At 41.4% G+C, this 23,159-nt stretch overlaps 1 protein-coding gene across 1 annotated transcript in view; it reads right to left on the bottom strand.

Annotated features, from left to right (window-relative positions):
• Positions 1-7,994: 7,994 nt before the first annotated feature.
• Positions 7,995-23,159, bottom strand: part of MMP2 (matrix metallopeptidase 2) — a 35,433-nt gene continuing 20,268 nt past the window's right edge. Inside the window, exons 8-13 of the mRNA XM_082770170.1 lie at positions 22,362-22,517; positions 20,768-20,921; positions 16,034-16,170; positions 13,951-14,110; positions 10,155-10,264; positions 7,995-8,998 (exon numbers count right to left, since the gene is read on the bottom strand). Of these exons, the coding sequence (XP_082626296.1) occupies positions 8,895-8,998; positions 10,155-10,264; positions 13,951-14,110; positions 16,034-16,170; positions 20,768-20,921; positions 22,362-22,517 (821 nt within the window). The 3' untranslated portion in view covers positions 7,995-8,894. The remainder of the gene's footprint in view (positions 8,999-10,154; positions 10,265-13,950; positions 14,111-16,033; positions 16,171-20,767; positions 20,922-22,361; positions 22,518-23,159) is intronic.

Here is a 23,159-nt window from a genome sequence, read left to right as displayed (position 1 = left end):
GATATCTTTTATATACTGAAGTGTTCACAGTGCTCTAACTTTGAGCTAACTTACAAGCAAAGAGATTTTACTCTTTACTTCCCTGCTAAAATCTGTTTGTATCTAATGTTGTCATCTTTGGAAGTGTCTGCACCTCTTTAGGTGCAAACCACTGGGACTGGTCAATCTGGCTCCTTACTACGTTCTCACCCCTGAAAGTCACTGGGGGTTGTAATGCAAAGAAGTACAGATTCAGACCCTGAGTAGGATATCTGAAGCTCTGGAGTTGTCATTTCTGTGGTGACTTAATCTGTGATTAATAATCAGGGCTTGGTGCTGGGGCCGGTCCTCTTTAATATCTTCATCGATGATCTGGATGAGGGCATCGAGTGCACCCTCAGTAAGTTCGCAGATGACACCAAGTTAGGTGCGTGTGTCGATCTGCTTGAGGGTAGGAAAGCTCTGCAGGAGGATCTGGATAGGCTGGACCGATGGGCTGAGGTCAACTGCATGAAGTTCAACAAGGCCAAGTGCTGGGTCCTGCACCTGGGGCGCAATAACCCCAAGCAGAGCTACAGACTGGGAGAGGAATGGTTGGAGAGCTGCCAGGCAGAGAAGGACCTGGGAGTGATGGTGGATAGTCGGCTGAATATGAGCCAGCAGTGTGCTCAGGTGGCCAAGAAGGCCAACGGCATCCTGGCTTGTATCAGGAACAGTGTGACCAGCAGGGCTAGGGAGGTGATCGTCCCCCTGGACTCAGCTCTGGTGAGGCCGCAGCTCGAGTACTGTGCTCAGTTTTGGGCCCCTCGCTACAAGAAGGACATCGAGGTGCTTGAGCGGGTGCAGAGAAGGGCGACGAAGCTGGTGAGGGGCCTGGAGAACAAGTCCTACGAGGAGCGGCTGAGGGAGCTGGGCTTGTTCAGCCTGGAGAAGAGGAGGCTCAGGGGCGACCTTATCGCTCTCTATAGGTACCTCAAGGGAGGCTGTAGCGAGGTGGGGGTTGGTCTGTTCTCCCACGTGCCTGGTGACAGGACGAGGGGGAATGGGCTTAAGTTGAGCCAGGGGAGTTTTAGGTTGGATGTTAGGAAGAACTTCTTTACTGAAAGGGTTGTGAGGCATTGGAACAGGCTGCCCAGGGAAGTGGTGGAGTCACCATCCCTGGAAGTCTTCAAAAGACGTTTAGATGTAGAGCTTAGGGATATGGTTTAGTGGGGACTGCTAGCGTTAGGTCAGAGGTTGGACTCGATGATCTTGAGGTCTCTTCCAACCTAGAAATTCTGTGATTCTGTGATTCTGTGATTTTCATGTGATGATTTTATAGATTACAGGCTTTAAATTTGGTTGATTTTTTTTTAATTAAATGCCTGGTTGTCTTTCAGAAAAGCATGCTTGCCATCAAATTGTTTGTAAGATGTGCTGTGTTCATAGTAGATAAAGTGCAGAGTACCTGCTGGGAGCATGACCTTGTTCCAAAAAGCATCAGTTTATGTTGAAGAGTAAATAGTTTTCAAAAGGATGTAACGGAATGCTATTTTGAAGTCTTCAGTTTAATGCAACCACATCAGTGTGTGTAATTGTGTATAAAATCCCAAAATACAATGATGTGGGTAGACACCTGCCAGACCTTTTAAAAATGCTCTAGGGGGTTAAGCAGGAGGTGATTATCTGGTCTTGCTTAGGCTAATCTGCAGTTTTTTGGCTCCTAAATATTTCAGAGTATGTGATCTAAACGATGATGTGCTATTGATTTCCAATGCCTGTAGCAGATTTTCTGTGAGATCTAGATGGAATAAACATCTAAGGCCTACACTACCTAATTTCTCCTATTCCTGCAATGCTACTTCTCTTGATTATTTTAGATGTCAGGATTTCTGACATGCAGACATTTATTCTGCCTGTTTACCTTACATTGCATAACAAGTGTCCACTTACAACTGTGAATTTCTGTCTCATGCTGTTATATAATGTTTTATGGAAGTATAAATATACATAAATACCATCACATTCATTACTATATATATATATATAATGAAATAAAAAGTTGTAATTAAAACTACTACATGGCCTCTCAGGCTTTAATACATACAGGTGAAACTCCCTTATTCTGAGCTCTCAATGAAAAGTAGAAGAGTATGTTGTAGACTTACGACAGCCAAGGGAATACTGAGATTTAAATGAAAAAAGCTCTATTTACTGACATCATGAGTTCACTAAAAATAAAAATATAGCATATCTAGCACAGAATCTACCCTTCTTGCAATTTCTGCCCCTACTTTCTCAGTTATTCTGTCTGCAATGCAGAATTTACATGCAAAAATAGTGTCTGCAGACAAAAATATTTGAGGGTGACTTGTTTCATCTCCAAGAGCGACATGCCTTGTTTCCTAGAGTGGGTCTGAACTCAGAATTTACAGGTAATTGCTAATTCCTCCCTGCCAGCTTCTGGTTTTGTTCCCAGTGTCCAGTTGTTTACATTAGAAAGAAAGGTAAAAGAACAAAAGAGTAAACAGGAGATGAAAGTGCAGTGAAACCAAAACAAAATCTGTAAAGGCTTTGATATATTATGCATTTTCTCAAAGGACTTGCTTGAAGCAAGAGCCAAAGCAAAACCTGGAGCCTAAAGATCTGCTACATTGGTGTCCTACCTTTGGGTTGGAAACTTTATTTCCTTTAGCTTCAGGATGTTCCTAGACTCAAAATGCTGTGCGAAAGTGAGAGGAACTGGAATTTACTTATTTGAGCATAGAATCAAGCCGTAATTAGACATCTCTAATCAGTGATAGAGGAGACAGAGGGCTGAGAATGCCACACGGTGCTCCCTAGGAGGGCATCTACATGTAAGAATGGATGAAAGGCATCATTCAGGAAGAACAGAGCGCTACAAAGCGGTGGTGAGCATTTTTAAAAGGACACAAATACAAACTGCTTTGACCGCATGGGAAGCAACAGAAGAAGGATTTTGGGGGTAAGTCATCCTCCTTCATACTTCTGAGCTGTTGAAGAGAACTGCCAGTGGCCTCGAAAAGGCAGAGTTTCTTAATGGAAAAGAAAAGCATGGAAATGCAAGATAGGAGAATGTAATGAGAGTTGCCTAGTCCTCAAGCAGTGAGAAATCACTCCTTTTCTTTAGAAGACTTGGCTCAACACTTACAGCATTGACCCCAGGCAGAAAGCAGGCTGACTTGCCTCCCTTTGCAGGCAAGCCTTGCCTCTTGGTGAATTGCTTCAGCTCAGCTTGCCCAATGCTATGGTCAGCTGCTGCCTGGGGCAGCGAACTCTGCCGCAGCGTAAGTTGGATGAAGGAACTTGAAAAAGGGAGCAGTGGAGAGAGGCAGTGGCCAGAATCATCTGTTATAAATGCAAGAGGAGAAGTCATGGCTTCATGGCTGAACTGAGTGTGTGATGTGACACTGGATGGGAGACCTGCGGTTGAATTTCCTAATTCTTTGGCTCATGGTGATTAGCAGCTTGCTGCTGTGGGGGTGCCGGGTCTTCATCGTTGTCTGGCCTCCAACTACAAAGTGCAAAGCTGCTTTCCAGCTTCAGCCCTTCTGGCAGCAGCGTTATGGTTGTTTTAAGGGGCATAGGGAAGGCAGAATAAAGCTGTGAAGCTGTCTAAGGTTGAAGCAGTGGTTACAAACCCCCAAAACAAGCCCACTTGGATAGGTTAATATTGTGAATTCCTGTCTTTTAGAAGGGGAGACCACCTCCAAGTGACTCCAGGGACAGGCTGCCAAGCTCCAGGCGAATACAAATTAAAACAATTATCCTCTTAAAACTTTACGTTTATTTTGGCAATGGTAGGAAATTCTTAACTGCAAAGTGGGTTAGTCACTCAGAAGCAGTTCTAAGAAGTCCCAGAGGAAAGTGCTGGGCAATAACAGAAAGCTGAAAGCTCAACAGACTTCTCTTTTGTCACCCTCCAGTTCATTGTGTGGACAGAGTCTGCAGCAGGGTTTGCAAGGGACACACAGAACTGGAGTGATGTGCTGCCTTCATTCCTCCCTGTCCTTTCAGAGTGGTTGTTGGTTGTCTCCTAGAGTCCGAGCATGGGAGTGATGAGGTTGGCTAAAGCATGGCTTTAGAAGTGTAACAGGAATTTGGGGACTTGGAAAAAGAGGTGAAAGGATGGTCCTAAGGTTATATCAGCTGGTAATGTGGGTAAAGCCTTCCCAGGGCTTGTTAGGCTGCCCCCGAAGTTGCTATTACACATTGAGCTAGTGCAACTATGGGCAAATTAACTACTGAGCCTCGAAGCCTGAAGTTGTCAACTGTTATCTGAACCAGTGCCTCCAAGGAGGAACACCTTCAGTGCAGAGCCAGTACTGGTGGCCGTATCAGTGTGCTTGTTGGCCTTCACACAGCACGTGGTGTGTTCTGGGGAGGAGAGAGAAACCAGTGCGATGTGCTGAGCAGGTCATTAAGGTTGATTAGCATGCAGTTAATCAAAGTATTTGTGCTATCCTATTAATATAAAATAGAACGTAGTATAGCAAAAAATTATTTTTTGTGCATGTATATGCGTGTATACATGCAGGCATCTATTTAATACATAATTTAGAAAATGTATTATATAACTTAAAGATGTATATACAAATTAGTTTTATATCCAAAGACAGTCCAAAGTTAGGAGAGACCATTGGTTCACTGAATTCAGTCTCCAGACTGTTGAGGCCAGGTGTTTTTTCCAAGTTATGCTGGATTAATGCCAGAAATACTATGTTTAAATGGAAGATTCTCTCCAAAAAGTAATGTCTTGATTTAAAGACATTAAAAAAAAAAAAGAAAAAAGAAAATTGACTTCTCTTGGTAGCCTGGTACCCAGGTTTGTCATTCTTCTTTGTTATTCTTAGCTCTAATGTGCTTTTTTTGGTTGTTGTTGTTTGTTCAGATTCTGGTCATATCTTTCTCCATTAGATTAAGAAGTTCTGAGACAGTGAGTTCCTGGATATTTGTTTCCATTAAGAAAAGACTAATGGAAGATGTTACTAAAAACCCCAAACATTTTTCATGTAGTGATGAGAATGCATGGATGCTGTTGAATTGTCTGGTTTATACTGAATGTCATGCGGCTGGGGAAGTGGAGCCCATGTCTTTGCAAGTAGGGGCCTGCTGTTAAACTGGGAGGGGGGTGGCAGCCAGCTTCCCTGCCAGCTGTGCCTGAAATCCTAGCCATCGTGTGCAAATGTACATCTCAGAATTTACCTGAAGATGCCATTTTTGCTCTCAGTTCTACTTCGAAAGCCAGTGCTAGAGGGAGATGGATTGCAAGTAACGGCACGTGGCTCTGAAAGGCCTGGTCTGCAGCAACCCTGCTGCCCCTGCCCCTGGCTTATTTTTTGTCAGTCTCTGAGTTGTTGGGTTTTGTTATTTTGGGGAGTATGTTCCCATTCTGTGTTTTTGCCCTTACTACAATTCACTACCTCGAAATACCTCAGCACTGAGGAGTTTCCACATAACCAGTGTGGAGCAGGCAGCTTCCCCTGCAGGCATAAAACTCTGCACTTGCAGAGATCCCCCAGAGCCCGGTGCCTGGTCATGTGTTGGCTTAGTCACTTCCAAAAGCAGCTGAATGTTCATTCACCCCGTCCTTGCTGCTAAAAGCACGCACGTCTGTGTTTGTCAGTAGAAATACTTTGTCTAAACCAGGCCCGAAGGACGTACTTCCTCCTGATTCAAAGAACAGCACAGTTGCTGTCAATTGCTTAAATTTATGGGTAACTACTGCTTTGTAAAGTCATGGCAAAATAGCAGGAAGAAAATGCATTTTTAACAAAACCAGAGGGTTAGTGAGGTACAAGCTGTTGAGCATGACTCACGGCTCAGGCTGGGGTTTCTATTCAGTGTTCAGACTGTGGTGTTTCTCTGGAGCCTTGGCTGCCTTGTATGTATTGTGACAGATTGTATTGCACCAAACCGCTGCCCTTTACTCCACTGGACTGGAATTGCCCTGCTGGGGGCATGGAGCCTGCCCTGCAGACAGCTGGTGGAAAACTGCCTTCAGCTGGAGGAGCAGCGAGCCCCTGTGCAGCACGTGTGCAGCCTGCCCTGACACCAGGAGGCTGAAGTGAGCCTGACTTCCATTTAATGGGAATGTGGAAGCAGAGCAAGTTAGGTAAGGGGCTCATAGAGCTTTGTGCTGGGGTTTTACAGGACTTCAATTTAAAAAAATAGAATAGCATTTGTTTCTTCCTCTTTTAAACAAAGAGGGTGAGAATGCTGATTCAGTTCTGACAGTGTCTTAGGAGAAGTGTAGAGGGCAGGAAGAACGGGCTGCTCCCTAAGGGATGGTGTGGCAGCAGGGCAGGCAGGGGCAGTGGTCTCGCTGCCAAGGGCGCAGTCCTGCAGTGCCTCAGCAAGGTGAAGAGAGCACGTGAGGGTAAGCAGCTTCAGCCAGGAGCAGGGACATCCAGAAAAACCTATGGGGATGGGGCAACTCCAAAACCCACCAGGGAAGTGAGCTGGATGGGTTGGTGTGGGACACGGCCAGAGCTGCTTGGGAAAGGACTTTCTATCTCATGGCTTATTCACTGCAAAGACCTACAAAATCAGGGAGGAAATTTATGATTTCTTAAGTTTTGGCCATAGGGAAGAAAATAGCATCCCTAACTGGAAAATGGTTTGAAGTAAGTTTAGAGCTGCTTCTCTGTGATTATGACTAGGTGACACCTGAGAGACAGAGCAGGTTGTGTTTGGGTTCCAACAGTGAGTTTTAAAAGTGGCTGTCCTCAAGTGAAATGAAACCCAGGGACTTTTTCAGGATGTTTTGTGACTTCTGGCATTTCAGTGGTCAATTATGAAATGTTAATGGGAAGGGTCAGTATATTCCTCCAGCTTGTGTGATACCCTCTAGGTTGTCACCTAGGTAAATAACAGTTCATGAACAGAAACTGATGTGTTTACAAATGAGCTATGATAAGCTGAAGGTTGCCAGTCTGAAACTGAATTGAAAGAAGAGTAAGTAGGTTTAAGGATAGAAAATCTGTTTCTGTTTTTCTGACAGTGATGTAGTCATTGGGGAATGGATTTACACAGGCAAGAACAAAACAAGAAGCTGTGCAGAATTCTTTTAAATCCACCAGATGTGCAGAGTTTTGTAGGTTTACGGTCTTACTGTTGCCGAAGGTATGCTGGTGGATCAGCCAGTGTTGCACAACATACACGTAAGTTGGAGACGAACAGGAAACTCTTGCAGTCATCAGTAGAAATGTGATTTAGCAAGCTCAGAGCTGGAAAGACTCATTGCAAGTGTTCTTCTGGTATATCAATGTTTGGAAACCTTTGTATTAAATACAGATGTTAGAGCATGCAGTTTGGGGCAGTCTTGACACAGAACCCAGAAGTCTTGAAGGAGTGGTTACTTGAGGATGCTTAAAGCAGTAAGTGCTTAAATTCCCTGGGTTGAAGTTACTGCAACACTCAGGAGGAATTCCTGGCAGTCCGAACACAGTAGAGTATTTCCACCACTGGTGTAAGATGTCTGTGGCAGACCATACATCCCTGCAATGCGTCGTCAGGTCCTGTGGTCCTGAGAAGGTTTCCAGGGGTCTGCAAAAACTGAAATTCTAGCATTTTGCAGTTACAATTACTCTGATTTATGCCTTACCTTGTTAACTGTGGTGCAGAACTAGTTAGGAAGGCAGTTAATGGTGGCTGAAGGGAACAAGGATGCTCAGAAGGGAGATATCCATCTTTTCTTTTGGCAGTAGTAGTGATTCATCCAGGTGACAATTCTCTAGTGGGTGATATTGTTGGTAGGGGGATGGTTGGACCAGATGATCTTGGAGGTCTTTTCCAACCTTATGGTATGCAGGGCCATATCATCTCTTTAATGCAAGCTGCTGCCTTCCATCTTAGAACAAACAGAAAAGTTAACCCAGGTTTCTAAATAAGTCCAGTATACAGTTATATACTGGGGTAATATTGCCCACCCTTTGTGGTATCCACTGTAACATGCTACTGAACTTCTGATTCCAAATGATACGAGAAAGCATAGCCATGAGAAATGTTGACAGTGTAATTTGATTTTATTTGTATCATTGGCACTTCATGTGTGGGACATTTTTGTTTTGTTTTTAAATGAGAAACATTCCATCAAATGGGAAGAGAACACTTTCTGTTGCCCAATGCATAAGCAGAAAACCTAACCAAACAAAAACCCAATATTAGAAAGAATGGAAAAATAAAACAAGTTAAACAATAATACTTGGCTTTTATGTATAACGCATTGACTTCAAAAATCTGAGTCTTCTGTCCATATAAACAAGTTATAGAGTAGTAACAAAGTGCATGAAGCAAATTGCTAGACTTAACTACGGTATTAAAATAAAAAGTACTTTAAAACAATACTTTAATACAGTTTCTTGCCATGATTCCATCATGCATCAACACAAATCAAATCCCGAGGCAACCTGTGCCTTTGACAGTCTTTCTGTAGTATGTAAATAAATGGAAGTAATGATCAAACTCTCAAGAGGGTGAAAAACATCAGGACAAACCATCTATTTATAAAAGAGTTGTATTAAAAAAAATATATATCAAAGTGCACTGCTGGTACATCTCGTTTGAGGCTATTGGGGATGTATGTAAGATAACACAGGGGCCTGATCCAGTCTGCAATGGTTTCAATGCTTTCTTTAAGCACCAGGGGAATAAAGACCGATGGGTGTTCTGTTACTAGCATTACTATTACTAGCATGAAAAACTGAAAACTTGTACCAGAATATATACGTAAACATCTCTTGTATACTGAGGAGGCAAACAGTTTTAAATTATCTGATGTGTACAGTACTGGTACTTAATGTTTTGGTGCCAGTACCAGACTGGTCCAGTAATTAGCATTCAGATCTATTTCTAATTACAGATAAGGCATATAACAAAAAAGTAAATATTTGGTTATTAATATCTCATACAGTTCAGCAACCCAACCAGTCAGAATTTATCTTGCCAATTTTAACAATCTTCAAGCTCTTGTCTTCCATCTGTAGATAATACTGGTCTTTGAAAAAGTAGGTGTACCCTGTGAAGGCAAATAAAACAGTATGCTTAGATTATGGAGTGCAGATCTCTTGATCAAAGCTTCTTTGTTTGATTTCACAAAGCTTAATGAACTATAAGAGCTTATTCCTGAAGCATTTGCACACATTAAAAAAGTTTTATTTAAAAAATAAATAGAAATTCCCATTCTGGAGAACAAAGGTCTTGTCCTAAATAGAACCTGAAGTCGCTTTACCATTTTGTGAGCCAGAATTTTCTGGGCAGAAATATTTGCTGGCAAAATTGCTGTTGAAACTGTAAACAAGTTAGGACTTGTGATATTAGCGATGTTTCCAAACTTCTACACATACCTGTGCAACAATATGAGGCCGTGCTGTGGGCCGGGCCCTCAGCTGAAGTTGCTAGGAGTGTTGTTTTTTTTTTTTTTTAAAAAAAAAAATTAAAAAAAAAAAAAAAAAAAAGAGAGAGCAAAACACCACCTGTTTGTGATCAAGGTGAACATCATATTCTAGTTCATGCTATGCTAGAGCAGAAGGATGCTGAAATGGTGCTGATCCTGAGCAGCCTACAGAAGAGTGTGATGTCTGGAGATCCAAGTGACTGTGTCATCGGTAGCTCTTTTCCATTTACATAACAGCCTGACGGTTGTGTAGTGGGCTTCCAGGCCAGTACAACAAAGCAATGGAAAGTACTAAGATGCTTCAAGATGCTTTGACAAGCCATGCATAGCCTTATTATTGCTTTTGCTATTTTCAAGAAAATAGCAAGGAAGAAAAGGAGAAAAATCCAACTGAATGCTGATTTTTGCCCTGTTAAGTTTTTGCGAAGTGTTCAGCATCAAGGAAGTAAATGATAAAGAGTAGCAAGTTGAAATTCAATGAGCTTTGTGAAAAAGGCTGTTAGCAAAACTATTATTATTTATTTGTATAAAAGTATTCCAGGAGAGGTTCTGTTCTGTAAAAGTTTCATCTAAAGTATTTTGAGCTGTGATTAATAGGGTATTTGTCAACTGATGTTCAATGGAAAAAGAGAGAGCCCAGAAAGTTAGTGTGATCTAGTAGTTTGCAGATGTGAGCAGCAGTGGCTCTTATGGACCACAAGGAATTGAAGTATCCAGTAAGTGTCACAGGAGACAAATAAGAGACCTTGTTAGAGACTTAGATCGGATTATAGCTTACCACTGTCACCGAGACCCAGGACAGCATCTAGGTTATCTGGAACTCCATTCCAGGAATCCGCAATGAATTTAGGGGATGCAAGTTCCATTTTTTTCTTTTCTTCATTGTACCTAAAGCAAATTATATCTCTGCATTACATATCTGTATTTAATGTAGAAATTTAGCATAATTTTTCAGGGAGTCCTCATGTGACTGTATAAAACAATCAAACAGAAAAGATAACCAAGACTGTAACATTGTTTACATTGAATTATTATTTTTATTCCTAATTCCTTTAAAACCCTGTGAAATCCTTCCTTCTGGAACTGTAATTCATGCTACATTGAAATTTTGCTAAGCAAAATGTTTTCTAGAAATCGAGCTTTAAAATTCCAAAGATAATTTTAGGAAAGGTGACTGTTTTCAGGCAGCAACCGACATATGGAGATACCAGATTTTAATGAGAAATTAATATATTAAAAAAAAAAAACACACACTTGTTAAATAAATTAAGCTTGTAGTCCATGTAACTGATGGATTACTATTAAATTACAAATTCCACCCTAATTCTTCCCTTAACTTTTTGTTAAAAAACCCTATTGATTTCTCACAGTCCTTTTTCTCTTTGTGATGTTCAAGAGGTAAATGCCATGTTAAAATGGGTGCATTTATTTGAACAACACGATGGCTTTGGTGCACTGCTTTGAAGAGAAAACCTCATCTGATGCTAATCCACACAACTCCGAGGAATTAGGGTTTAGATTTCAGTGTCCTTCAAAAGTGAGTGGACCTGCGTGCATCCATGTTGGCAGACGGTCAGTTGTTTCACTGACTGCTTCCCGCTATACATGGTGAAGGTAGATCGGTGTGGAGTCATTTCTGCACACCCCCAGGTAATCCAGAATCTCCATTTCCATACACAGGGAATAAATGTCCCACAGATGCAAGGTCCTTAATTGCTCAGAGGAAAGCAGCAAGACAGCAGCCTGGTTTCCCCTTTTTCCTGGCGTATAGATTTCAGTCAGTGCTGGGCTGGAGCAGGGGAGATGTCCTAAGGAGCAGTGACACAGGACATGCTTTGAAGCAGGCTTCCAGTGCGTGAGACCTCAGTCCCTCCACCAGCACCTCTTCAAAAAGGGCAGGCTTCAGACAGCTCTTCTGGGACCAGCGCTGGCAGGAGGGAAGTGTTATGGTCGTGTGTTCTGCTTCTCACATCTGTAGGTACCTTGGGTCACTTCTCCGTTACTGCACTATGAAACTACTTGGATTTTATCCAAAGGTACACTAGTACAACTGAGCAGTAGGTTGGTTAAAATCAATTTATATAAATAATTTAAATTACTTCCTATATTTTCTTTGGGTATTTAAAGAAAAGCTTAGTGTCTTCTTACGCAGCTTTAAAATTTGAGCTGTGGAATCTGAGCCAGCTCCGCTTCTCCTTCACATAACTTCTCTTTGTTCAACAATCTTGTTACAATAACGCTAAAATAGCTCAGGGCTGGATGAAGGGAGAGGAGGAGGCTTCCAAAAATCCATTAAAAGCAAGTGTGATAATAGCAAAGAAAGGATTATGGTATGAAACAATTTTGATTCTATGTGGCAAAGTCCTTGTATAAAATGAAACAAGCACATTCTTAAATGTTACTGCATCTGATGCATTTTTTTCTCAAATATTTGTCAACAGCTTGCTTTCATCTTCAACATATAGAAATTACTTAAGCTTCTTTTGATTTTTTAACAATAAATTATGCATTCTGGAATGCATAGGAGTACGGTCTGAGATTAGAGTAGTGAATTATGTGGAGGCCCTGGAGTGCAGTTAATCACAACAATGGTTGGTACAAAGGAGCCCGGCAGTTTTGCTACCTCATAGTCTGTAGGCTCTGATAGAAATCAGAAGTATTGCAAATGGCTGTATTAAAACTACTTGAAATAATTTAACAAGATGGTCTCTGTGACATTAAAAGATGAATAATGTTCTTTAGCTTTTAAGTTCTTTTTTTCCTTTAAATTATAGAGGAGAGTAGAGTCTTCAAAGTAATTGAAAGAAAGTTATGATTAAGTGGCACTTGTAAAAGGGTATTTTATTTACTTACAGGACTCCACAGCCATTAGGATATAAAAAAGACATTCATCCAACTTGATAATAACATGAAATTAATGTTCATATAAAGTGGACTCAATTTTACTGATACTTCCTTTGATATTTTATATAGATCATCTCTCAGAAGGGCCCCTTATAGCTTGTAGAATCTTTTAGATTTCTCTTGCTGTTTCTACTTTTTAGCTTTCCTCTAAATTGTCAGTTAATGGGTGGTTCAATTTTCAGCCTGTTGCTTAATGGTGGCATTCCTGGAGTACAGCCCTGTTCCTGGAAGAGACCTCGGATGGTAAAAGCAGGAGTTAGCGTCTCTGTTCTGGTCTCACACTGTTCTGCTAGGCAGCACAGAGGTAATTCACCCAGTTATCAAAGCACCAAGGCACGTCTGCTTTGTAAGACCATCTTTTGTGCCAAGTCTTCCTGCCAGCTAAGACGGTAAAATTCCATTAAATAAGCTTAGTACACTATTCATCAGGTGCAATGCAGGGTATTTACTTCTAACACTGCAGTAGTCTTGGGGCATTTTCAAGACATTCCTTCTTAATCTCTGAGACTGATACCTTTCCTGGACAGAGCATGTTCTTGTAGCAGGTCACTTGCACCTTGATTGCAGTTTAGATATCTTGAAATTTACTTAGAAATATAGCTCGGTGCCCAGCTCTGGCACAGATTGCTGTATAAGCTTAGTCAAGTCTGTGCATCTTTCTTTTTTATGCTTTGCCCATCTAAAACATAAAGCCTTGGGTGGAATTATTGGGTGATGATTATAGTAACACAGATCCCATGCTGGTTAGGGTGTCTCAGCCCCATCGCAATATAATAATTGTTTTAATAAAAAGGTGTGAGTTTAGTTGCTTATGTTGCATCATATTTTGCTTCTCAAACAGTCTTTTAACAGGAACCCTAGTGTAAATACACATTTACAGGCATTTGTGGGTATTTGTGGACTTCTTTGCAACAAATCTTCCCTGATCATGCACTGGAAACATGAAAAGGATTGCTGAGACTGTCAAAATGCATTGAAGCTGTGATTTCTTTCCTGAAGTACTAACAGCCTTCTTGCAGTTTGTTCAGATCTCCTCAGTGCCAACTCTATGAGTAAAGCTCATAGTGAGTGACTGGTACATCAGCTGCCGAGAGGATTGCAGTCACCCCCACATCTCCAGTGAGCTTCGCTAGCCACAGGTTGGTGTTTCTTTTGCATACAGCGCCTTCAGACCTGGTGGCTTAGTGAAAGAATTTCAAAGGCAATCTGGCTTCAAGTGACTGATGATTAGCATTATTTTTTTTTGAAGTCCTTTCAGAGCTTTCTCCTAGTTATGAGCTGGTGATAGGACCAACTTGCCCCTTGTAGGAGCCTGGGACTGATGTGGGACAGTTGCTGGGACGCAGGGTTCGAGGGATGGGTTGTTAGTGGTGAGCAGCCTGGCAGAGACACCAGATCTCCTCTTCCCTAGCAAGTTGTTAGCTCAAATACACACTAGATTCCCACTGTTGTATTGGAGTGCTCTCCAACCATATCCCTGCCTCAGCATCCTCGCCCACCACCACTGTCAGTGCTGTCTCAGCAGCCCTCCTTTATTTTTTTTTTTCCCCCGGAGGATGAAACCCCTGAGTCTGACTGACTCCTTCCTCCTGCACGTGAGTGTGCATTCAGCCCTAGAGATCCAAGCTTGGCTAACAACGTCCCGCCACTGCCACTTCTTTGCCTCTTACTTCCAGTATCTGTCTCCAGCGAAAATATACGTCTTCTTGTTTCTGCCCCAGTTAAAAGCTGCATCGACACGTTGCACATCAGGCGGTAGTCCCAGGCTGGTGAGTTTCTTTGGATAGCCCCTATCCAAGTTGCTGGCTGTATAAACCCAGTACTCATTTCCTAAGAAAAGTAAGAAACAAACTCTAATTATTAATCAAATACAGAGGAATATTTCTTCTTTTGTGCTATGATATGGGAAACTTTGTTCTAATTGTAATGCTAGACACTCTAATATTTTTCCATCTATGAAACACTAGAGTGCAGTTGTACTGTGATCACAGTTTCTGCTTTTGCCTTGTAATTGTTGCTTGATCTTAGTAAAATATCACCTCAGTGTGCTTTTGCCTCCTCTTTCTCCTTGTCTGTCTCATTTTTCTGAACTCTTGGGGAAAGTCTTTCTAAAGTATAGCTGTTTACCTTTTTAAAAACAAAACACAACACAACAGTTGGCATATTGTAAAACTAAATTGTTAATATTGGTAAATTTTTGTATGGTGAAGATGGGCTGAAATTGGACATGGGCACCTGGAGGTTAAATGCAGAAACTCACTACTTTCTACTCTTTTTTTTTTTTTTTTTTTTTTTTTTTTTTTTTTTTTTAGCCATTTGTCTCCTTGTCTTGTTTTATTTAGTGATTTTATTGAGCAATTACCAGGAATTTTTTGCCCAGAGTTCCTGCTTCTGTTGTCTTTTGTCATATGACATTTTCTAATGTCTCTCCAAATATGTACTGGTGGAAGATGGTCTGATTTTGCATTCTTTATGTGGAATTGTAATTTCCTTAGTAAACACCCCAACTGGATTCACTTAACACCGTGGAAAGATTTGTTCATGAAGGGATGTCTCTTGGATCCTGCGATACAGTTAGTGGGAAGGAAAGTCAAATATTTAATGAGACAGGTGTAAAGGGCAGGATTGGAGAAATACTTTAAAAAAAAAAAAAAAAAAAAAAAAAAGCGGGGTGTGAAATTGCGCTTTCACCATTCAGGAGCAAAGGGTGGCTCTCGCCAGCAAGTATTTTCAGACAGCTGGGTTTCAGGTGACTTTCAAACCAATCTTTGATGGCTTGATAGTTCTTATTTACTTAAAGCAGGTTAGTTACGTTTTTCTGGAAAACATAACAAGGGGGCTGACATAGGTGAGAGAGGGAGAGAGATGCAGATGTAATAGGGTTATGTATAGTATATGCATTATTGAAAGTGTTTTGACTTGGCTGAAATAAAACATTTTAAAGTGTTTCTTTTCCCGATGTAAACTAAAGCAAATAGCCTTTGAGCCATGTGGAACAGATTATCATTACTCTTTTCCATCCTGTACAGAAAACGTACAGCAGCATCGGCCATGTGGTTTTTACATGACTGGAGATGTTTAGTCATGTTTTTAGGAGACACTGCAGCCCAGTTTTTGCTGGCTCAGTCTGTCATGTTGAAAGCAGCCTCCCAGCCCTGCTAACTCGGCCAGCACAGCTGAACCATGTGTGTGCTTTAGGGTGGCCAGGGCAGCCCTTCCCCTGCTCCTCCCCTCCTGCGGAGGCGGCGGGCATGACTGCCTCTGTCCTTGCTGGAGAGCCACCGAGGCAGGTCCTGGGGAGCCAGAGCAGAAGTCAGCCTCTGGCAAAGGAGGAGAAGGCAGGGGGAGGCATGGGAAAAAAGGATGCAGTCTTCTCAAGCAACCCCAACAGACAATAGGTTAAAATGAGAAGAAAAGGAAGAAACACAGAGTGAAACAGAGCTCCCACTGTTGCTGTTGGGTTGCTTTGTGTTTGAAGTCCTAATCCCTGTTTAGTTCTGTTTGTTGGTGAATGTATCCTTCCAGGGGCCTGTGGCTCCTCTGTGCTGTGGCTGTAACGGGGCTGAATGCTGGTCAGAGCCTCTAGACCCGGCCTTTGCTGGCATGGGGCGTTTGAGATCTGCCACCCCTACCAGCGGCTGTACTGGCTCCCAGGCAGGCCGTGCCCTGGCCTGGTTACAAGTCAGAGGAAGCCAAGCCGAACACAACACTTATGCAAATGACTACTTGCATTTTAAAGCTAAAAACCAGTACCTGAAAAAAATACAGCCTTCTCGTCCTGAGGGGCCTCGTAGACAGCATCAATTTTCTCTGGCAGATCAGGCCAGAATGTAGCAACAAGAAGAGGACCCGTGGGTTTTCCTCGAGGGTTTACAGTCCTCCACATGAATCTGAGCAGAACACAAAATTGTACGAGATTTACAATGAACTAATTCAGCAGCACATCTGTTTCTCATCATTCCTGGCAAAGGCCGGGTGCGCGTGCACGCATGTGTGCGCGCCCACATCAGCAGCAACACACACTTAAAACTGTTTTCCTACAGCAACTGGAAAGCCAAACCATTCACTTAGATGTGTGTTGCTGAAACGATGCACGATGAGCTGCATGCTGGACTGCGGATGAAATTGCTTAAGCTGATTGCTTTGGAGTTCGCACTGCTTTTTGCATCAGAGCAAAATGCAGTCTGTGCTTTGATTATATAAATAAACTCATTTACAGGGCATTTAAACTATTAAAGCTCTCCCGCTGTTGTGTATGGAGCAGATGGATGAGTGTTGGACAAAAGCAGAGATCTGTATTCCATGAATTGCTCTTGCAATGGCTGTTGTAGTGACTGAAAGTTCAGATTTAATAACTGTATATCAAACTGCTTGGAAGTGAGCTGGGCTGTAAAAGGAACTGCCAGCTCTAAAAATGTTCATTAGAGAAATGCAAAGGGTGATTTATTGGCTACTTTATGGATAAGTAGGATCATCATTTGATTTAAGCTCTAAAAAGCTGTAATTATCTTTAAGTGGCAGAGCTTTGTACTGAGGGCTTTTGGTATTAAAAATAGCTCTGCAGTTTCTTCCTCCATAGAACAAACAACTTTTTTCCCCTCAGAAGAACAAAAGTTTTGCTGTTGTCATAAATGAAACTCAGCAGGTTAGTGATACCACTAAGTATAGTGATACCACCAAGCTGGAGCTATTAAATTATAAGGTCAAACAGCTCTCACCATTATTATGTTTCTGAAGATCAAGATGCTACTGGCACCTTATTTTTTGCAGACTGCAAGTAGTCATTACTCGTTCCTACCTAGAATAAGCAAATGCTTGAGAAACCAGGAGCTGAAATTGATTTTTGCTTTTGCCTAAAAGTTGGAGCATCAGTCCTAAATTCATTCAATAAATTGCTGTGTTTTTATCAACAGAAACTTGACTTGAAACAAACAACATTAGCTAGGACAAATAAAACATTTTGAAATGCATTTGCAAGTATAATTAGCTGCTGCATACTGAATTATGATAATCTGCAGTGTTTGATATGAAGAAGAGTGCAACTGGCAAAGTGCATCTTTTTTTCTCTTAATTAATAAATACATATTAATTTAACCTGACATATGGTACTAATAATTAAGATAGTAGATAAACTTATTCTCATTTTGCATGCACAAATCTATTTTTAACATGTAAAAAAAATCTGAGCATATCCCATGATTTTCATTTAAAAAAGAGACAAAGAATAGAGCAGTTTGCTAATTGCTCTTATTTGTGACAGTTTTTCGGCATACATGAAACACTGTAAAAGGTAATGATAAAACATGTTTTGTACATCTCATCTTAGACAGAAAAGCAGATCCAATATATGAAATAGATATCTGTGTAACAAATTTTCACAACGCTTCTTTCCTAAAAGTAGCTCCTTAAAGGAAGAAGGAAAAAAAAAAAAGCTCCTGTGAAAAGCCAGGTTACAGGATTCTCAGTCAAGTTTGGACCTGATTCATGGCTGAGTCAGCACTAATAATTGCTATCTGCATGAATTCAAAACTTTCTGGAGTCAATGGAGACTTGAACACAGGGGTTTTTTTTAATAAAGCCCACATTTCAAGGAACTTCTTAAAATGGTGAGGTTTTCTGTGGGGAGGGAAGCTTTGTCAAAGTTGAATTTTCTTTTGTTTCTGAATTGGGTAAGAGGTATTTTTATTTCTACTCATGCCACTGAGGAAATGGTGAAATTTTGCTTTCTCATTTCACTTTGAAAACATTAAAATGTTTAAAGTCGTTCAGGTTATATTTTAATATTAGGTTTGTAGACAGAATTCATACTTTTAATTTTATATGGTAACATAATCAATGTCGTTATTATTACTTATTATGATTATGTGCAGCTATGTAAAGGGACCAAATCAGTGGGTTGTATTTAGACACTGGTTGCTTGGAGAATCCTGTGCCCAGTGGAAAGGCTCAACTGTTGGGTGTGTAGTCCCTTTGATTTCTTTGGTTTGAGATGTGGTTTGAGGGGAAGACAAAAACAATTTTAAAAATAATTCATCTCATCCGACCTCCTTTTTGCTACTTGCTCCTTATGGCTGTGCAATGTGACAGTTGGGTGCTGGGGTCATTTCAGTGAATCATAGAAGTCACATGACATGATAGACATTTTGCTTTTTGGATTCCAAAAGTGAGTCATAATGTTGCTTGCCTGGTATTTTGAATGCTGCAAGACTGACAGGCAAACCCATTCCAGAGGAAAACAATTAAACAATTGTCTGCTTTTGCTGAACGTTGGGTAGAGAATGAGCCAATTTGAACAGATTGGTTTAGTATTTGTGTAGTTCTTCGACCAGCTGAATGTGAAATACCTCTGTTTTGTTCAGATTACAGGGAACACCGAATTGCTCTGCTGATTTAGGGACAGTTTTCAAATGGTTCCTTGCTGAATCAAGCTGTACGTGGTTACCACTTTATCAAAGCAGAAGCAAGGGCTGAAAATCAAGGCCAACGAGTGAGCAAAAGGACATCAGGATGCTGTGAATACTGTGGAACTTGCAAGGCTTTTTTATTGTTATAAGAATGTGTTTTTCCTTTTGAAAGCACTGAGATAAGGTAAATAATTTAGCTCTCTGACTACGCTAGCAGATGTTTTTGCACTGTTTTTGGCCAACTTGGTAAGCCAGGGTGGTGGGGCCAGCTCTGCACTGCTTACTGGAGGGGCCCAGCACTGGTTTCCTGCGAGGCTGATCTGCTGGTACAGTGGAGCCCTTTCTGGGCCAAGAGAGGGCTATTGCTAGCCATTACTAGTGATCCAGGATCACTGGGTTGTAAGGAATCTGGGCCTGCTGCTGATGGGGGCCCAGAGGAATAGCACAGACGGTTTCCCAGGTGTCCCCATGGACGTGTTGAATGAATCCTTTTAGCACATAGTGGTTGTAATAGAAATGGTTACGTTAACAATTCCCGGTTAGAAGAACAGAATCCCGGTTTCTGCATTGCTGAAACACCAAGAGTGCAGTACAGATTGTAAACCCTCAAATCCAAAACAATCTGTCTAGGAGCAATGAAAAGGTGAGTTTTAATATGTCTATCAGCTTCAGATGCTTGTATATGCTAGGAGATGTTTGATATGGGCACATGCATTGAACATAACATGGGCCCAGATCTTCAGTTGCTTTGGGAGAACGTTCAGAGCAGCTGAGGGTAAATGATTTAAAACTGGGCATTGATTTATGGCAGGGAAGAAAGAGCTTTCGTGTCTCTCGGGCATGGTGCTGCCAAGTCTCATAGTCTTTAGGAGAAGCTGTTCAGTGCTGAGCAGCTGGGCAATAACAGGACCCTGGCAAAGGAGCTGCAGCTGTGCAGCCACCTTGTCCTCTCAGGAACACCTCTGCTCTTGCACAAGAAAAGCCTCTTGTGTCTTCTGCTTTAGGGCCTTTGCCCTCCTGCTCCCTATCCTAATCATCAGCATCTCTGATGTGTCGTTACAGCAGCCATGAGTTGCAGAATGCTGTTGTTAATGATTTCTGGACTTGTCCTGTATTAAATAATTCAAGGACAAGATTTGCTGACAGATGTCCATAATTGTGTCTTTAGGAACACAGGAAAAGGCCAGGCCCTCTTCAGGCCAGGCCATCGTAATGCCTACACTGAAGTTTTGCTAAAACAGTCTCTGGTGGGGGAGGCATTAGGGATCATTGCCACTAGCCCTGGGTGGTGTGCTTCTTTTGGGGTGTGTTTTTGGAAGTTCAGATTAGAAGTTTTCCTGCAGTCAGATTTGCAACTTTCCTCCAGATTGCAGACTATATGGAATGAAATCAGGAAGGATCGTGCCTCCAGAGCTCTACTTCACCAGAAGTAATGGGGTTTCCAGTGCCGAGTTAACAGTCCTTGCAGTTCTTGCTACAGTCAGCATCCGGAAATATTTTATAGGGAGTGAATCCTTGTTTGGCAGGCAATAGACTGACTAATGCATCTCTTCCATTGCTAATTTTGTGATTAATATTACAGGTGCATAAATCTCTAAGGATCTGGGGGGAGGGAGGGGTCAGATGTGGTTTGCATAAGTGTTTAGAAGTTTGGATGCTTTTCCCAGCTACTTGACCCTTTTGAGCTGGTTGCAACCCTTGTGTGATTCCACAGAAACCAGCAGAGTGTGGCACCAAGGTTTATTTTGGCTCTCTAATAATTAAATTGGGTTGAAGATACCATGAGATCAGGCTCTTTTTGAAAGGCTACTGGCATTTTGTTCTGATCTTGGCTATAACTACTACCCAGTCGCTGTCATAGCATCTTGGCATGAGCAATCCCAGTGTAGGCAGAAGCCAGAATTCAAACCATCACAATTTGCCATTTCTTTCCCCTAGGAGCTGATTATGACACGTTGCTATCCCTGAGCACACAGAAGAAAAGGCAGAGGTTGTGCCTGATGATAACTTTCTAGATTTGGCCAAATAGGTTTGACAGATTCCTCTGCTTGAGGCCCATCAGTAAACAGCATATCTCACTTACCTGTCTTTGAAGAAAAATGTTTCTCCTCTAATTTGTGCGACTCCATCAAACACGATGTCATGCTTGCACAGCTCTGGAGTGACAGGTCCAAGGGTAGGACGTGGGCCTGGGCCTGGGCCTGGCCCTGGTCCGGGTTCGACATCGGTGGATACTTCTGTAATGGTGAACAGAGAGAGCCTGCTACACTGAAAGGCAGTGCTGGGTGGGTAACACGTGAACTCACAAAATTTATAGAAGGGGAATGATTCTGAGGTGGTGCTCAAAGGGGGAAACAACTTCAGTATTAAAAATTCTAATAAAGAAGGGTGGTTGCAAGTTATGAAGATGAATTTGGAACAATTTGTATGTGGCCTCTGTGTCTTTATCACTAATCAAAATGTGTTCTTTAGAACGTGCTCTTTGCCATCAGGTTTATTTTATTTTGTTCTACTTTTTGGCTGTTTCTTAGACATCAGTCTGCTTTCCTTCACTAAACACAATGTGCATGTAGTGGGTTTAAGGTGATAGGAATGGAAAAAAGCCAAGTTTTTTTCCCCAAACAATTGTATTATATAGAAAGCCATTTGTGTAAGGGTTATTTCAGGTACAAAGAAGCATGAAAGACAGTTTTGTCTTGGTTTTTGAGGTGTGACTTGAGAAAATTGGGTTAAATTCTGAACTCTCTCAGCGATATGCTGTGCAAGCTTAGGAAATTCACTTAACCCTGCCCATGTCTCAATTCCCACTCTTAATTAAAGCACCTAAGAACAAGAGGAAAAAAAAAAAAAAAGATTGATATCAGATTTTTGATAAAAAGGTCTCTTGCGGTAATCATTTTGGTGTATTCTTATCATTTTTAAAGTCTTAAATACTGTAGGATGTAGTCACAATTAGGAAGATATCTCAGTAGAAAAGGGAAAAGTACAGAAAGAGAAATGGTATGGATTTTCCTAGGCTGTTTAATTGACCGTAGTATATTTTTGCCTTCAGAACGTGGAAGATAGTAAAATGCAAAGGAATGATTATGATTAAAGTACCTTCCATTTATATAAGTGTGTCTGTGGAGAAAGTAATGAATTTTAAAGATGTACCAGCATAAAAACACTTTCTTCTCCAGGAGCTTGCCAAATATGTTTACATACATCTATCACCTTCCACACATTACCTGCAAACGTTATCGTGCCTGTACAACCTGAATGTGGGAAGTCAATGGGATCTCTTTTCCAGCTGGGAGAGGAAGCAAACCCCTTCCCCTCCTACAGACAGTTGCAGTCTGGGAAGCTCAGGGTGATGTAGACAAAAACACCCCCATTGGGTATTTCAGGCTAGAGAAAACCATAACATTTCATTGTCCCAGTAGAGGCAAGAGGAACTGGAATCTACAAGTTGGGAATTTATCAGGGGAGCTCTGGGGATAGTTCACTAAATTTGGTGACTCATTATCCTTAAACTGTGATACTTGCTTGGAGTAGGAGCCCTGCTAGTAGTGTGAAACAAAGGATGTCTGTGGCATTCATGATATTGGGCAGTATGAAATCCCCTGCAAGTTCTGAGTCCCAAATTCAGCCTGTGCTGTGTGCTCTTCTGCTGAATCTGCTGCTGAGGAAGGCCTTACCGTATAGCTCCTGGATCCCCTTAATGTCATCCTGAGACAGTCGGAAGTTCTTGGTGTAGGTGTAGATGGGGGCCATGAGAGCTCCCGGGTCCTCAGAGTGCTCCAGTCCCATAGCATGGCCAAATTCATGTGCAGCGACCAAGAAGAGGCTGTATCCTGAGTAACACAGAGTTCGTATCAGCTGCTTTGTGTCAAAAATGTACCGCACAGGTTAGTCATGGTCTTATTTTCCTTGCTGTACAGGAAAATCTCCTAATCATAAACATGGTAATTAGTAATTACAGTCTCTAATTATGTATGTCATAGATACACCCAGAAATATTACAGTGGAGAGAGTCTACAACCTCTGCTGTAGCTGATGTTTGCTGCAGCCTCACTTGTGACTTTGTCTTAGTACTTCTGTGAAAAAAGGAAGTGTATCAAATCATAGATTTTTCTTTAAGCACAGAAGAATTAAACTTGCAATCTAGATCTCAAATCTTCTTCTGTCCTGAAATGGTACTGAAATGTTTAACAGGTCTGTGTACCTCTGTCTCTGAACAAAGCCTGAATCAGCACTGTTGTATCAAATACTAAGTTTAAAAAAAAAATCTTTTATCATAGGATGGCTTTTAATCAATTATGTCCAAACAGTCTCTGAAATATGGCATTTATTTTCCTCCTAAAAGAGAAAGGAAAAATATTCAGAAGCCTGAACCTAGCACTTGTTTGTAGATGTGTAAAATGCCTTTTGCTTTATTTAATTTTATCCATGTTACAAATAAAGGCTAATATTCATGAAAATAACTTTAAATACTG

The sequence above is a fragment of the Aythya marila genome (genome assembly GCF_965140915.1).
Source record: "Aythya marila genome assembly, chromosome: 12".
Taxonomy (NCBI): domain Eukaryota; kingdom Metazoa; phylum Chordata; class Aves; order Anseriformes; family Anatidae; genus Aythya; species Aythya marila.
The sequence above is the reverse complement of the archived record's forward strand: the minus strand, read 5'-3'. Positions and strand labels throughout refer to the sequence as shown.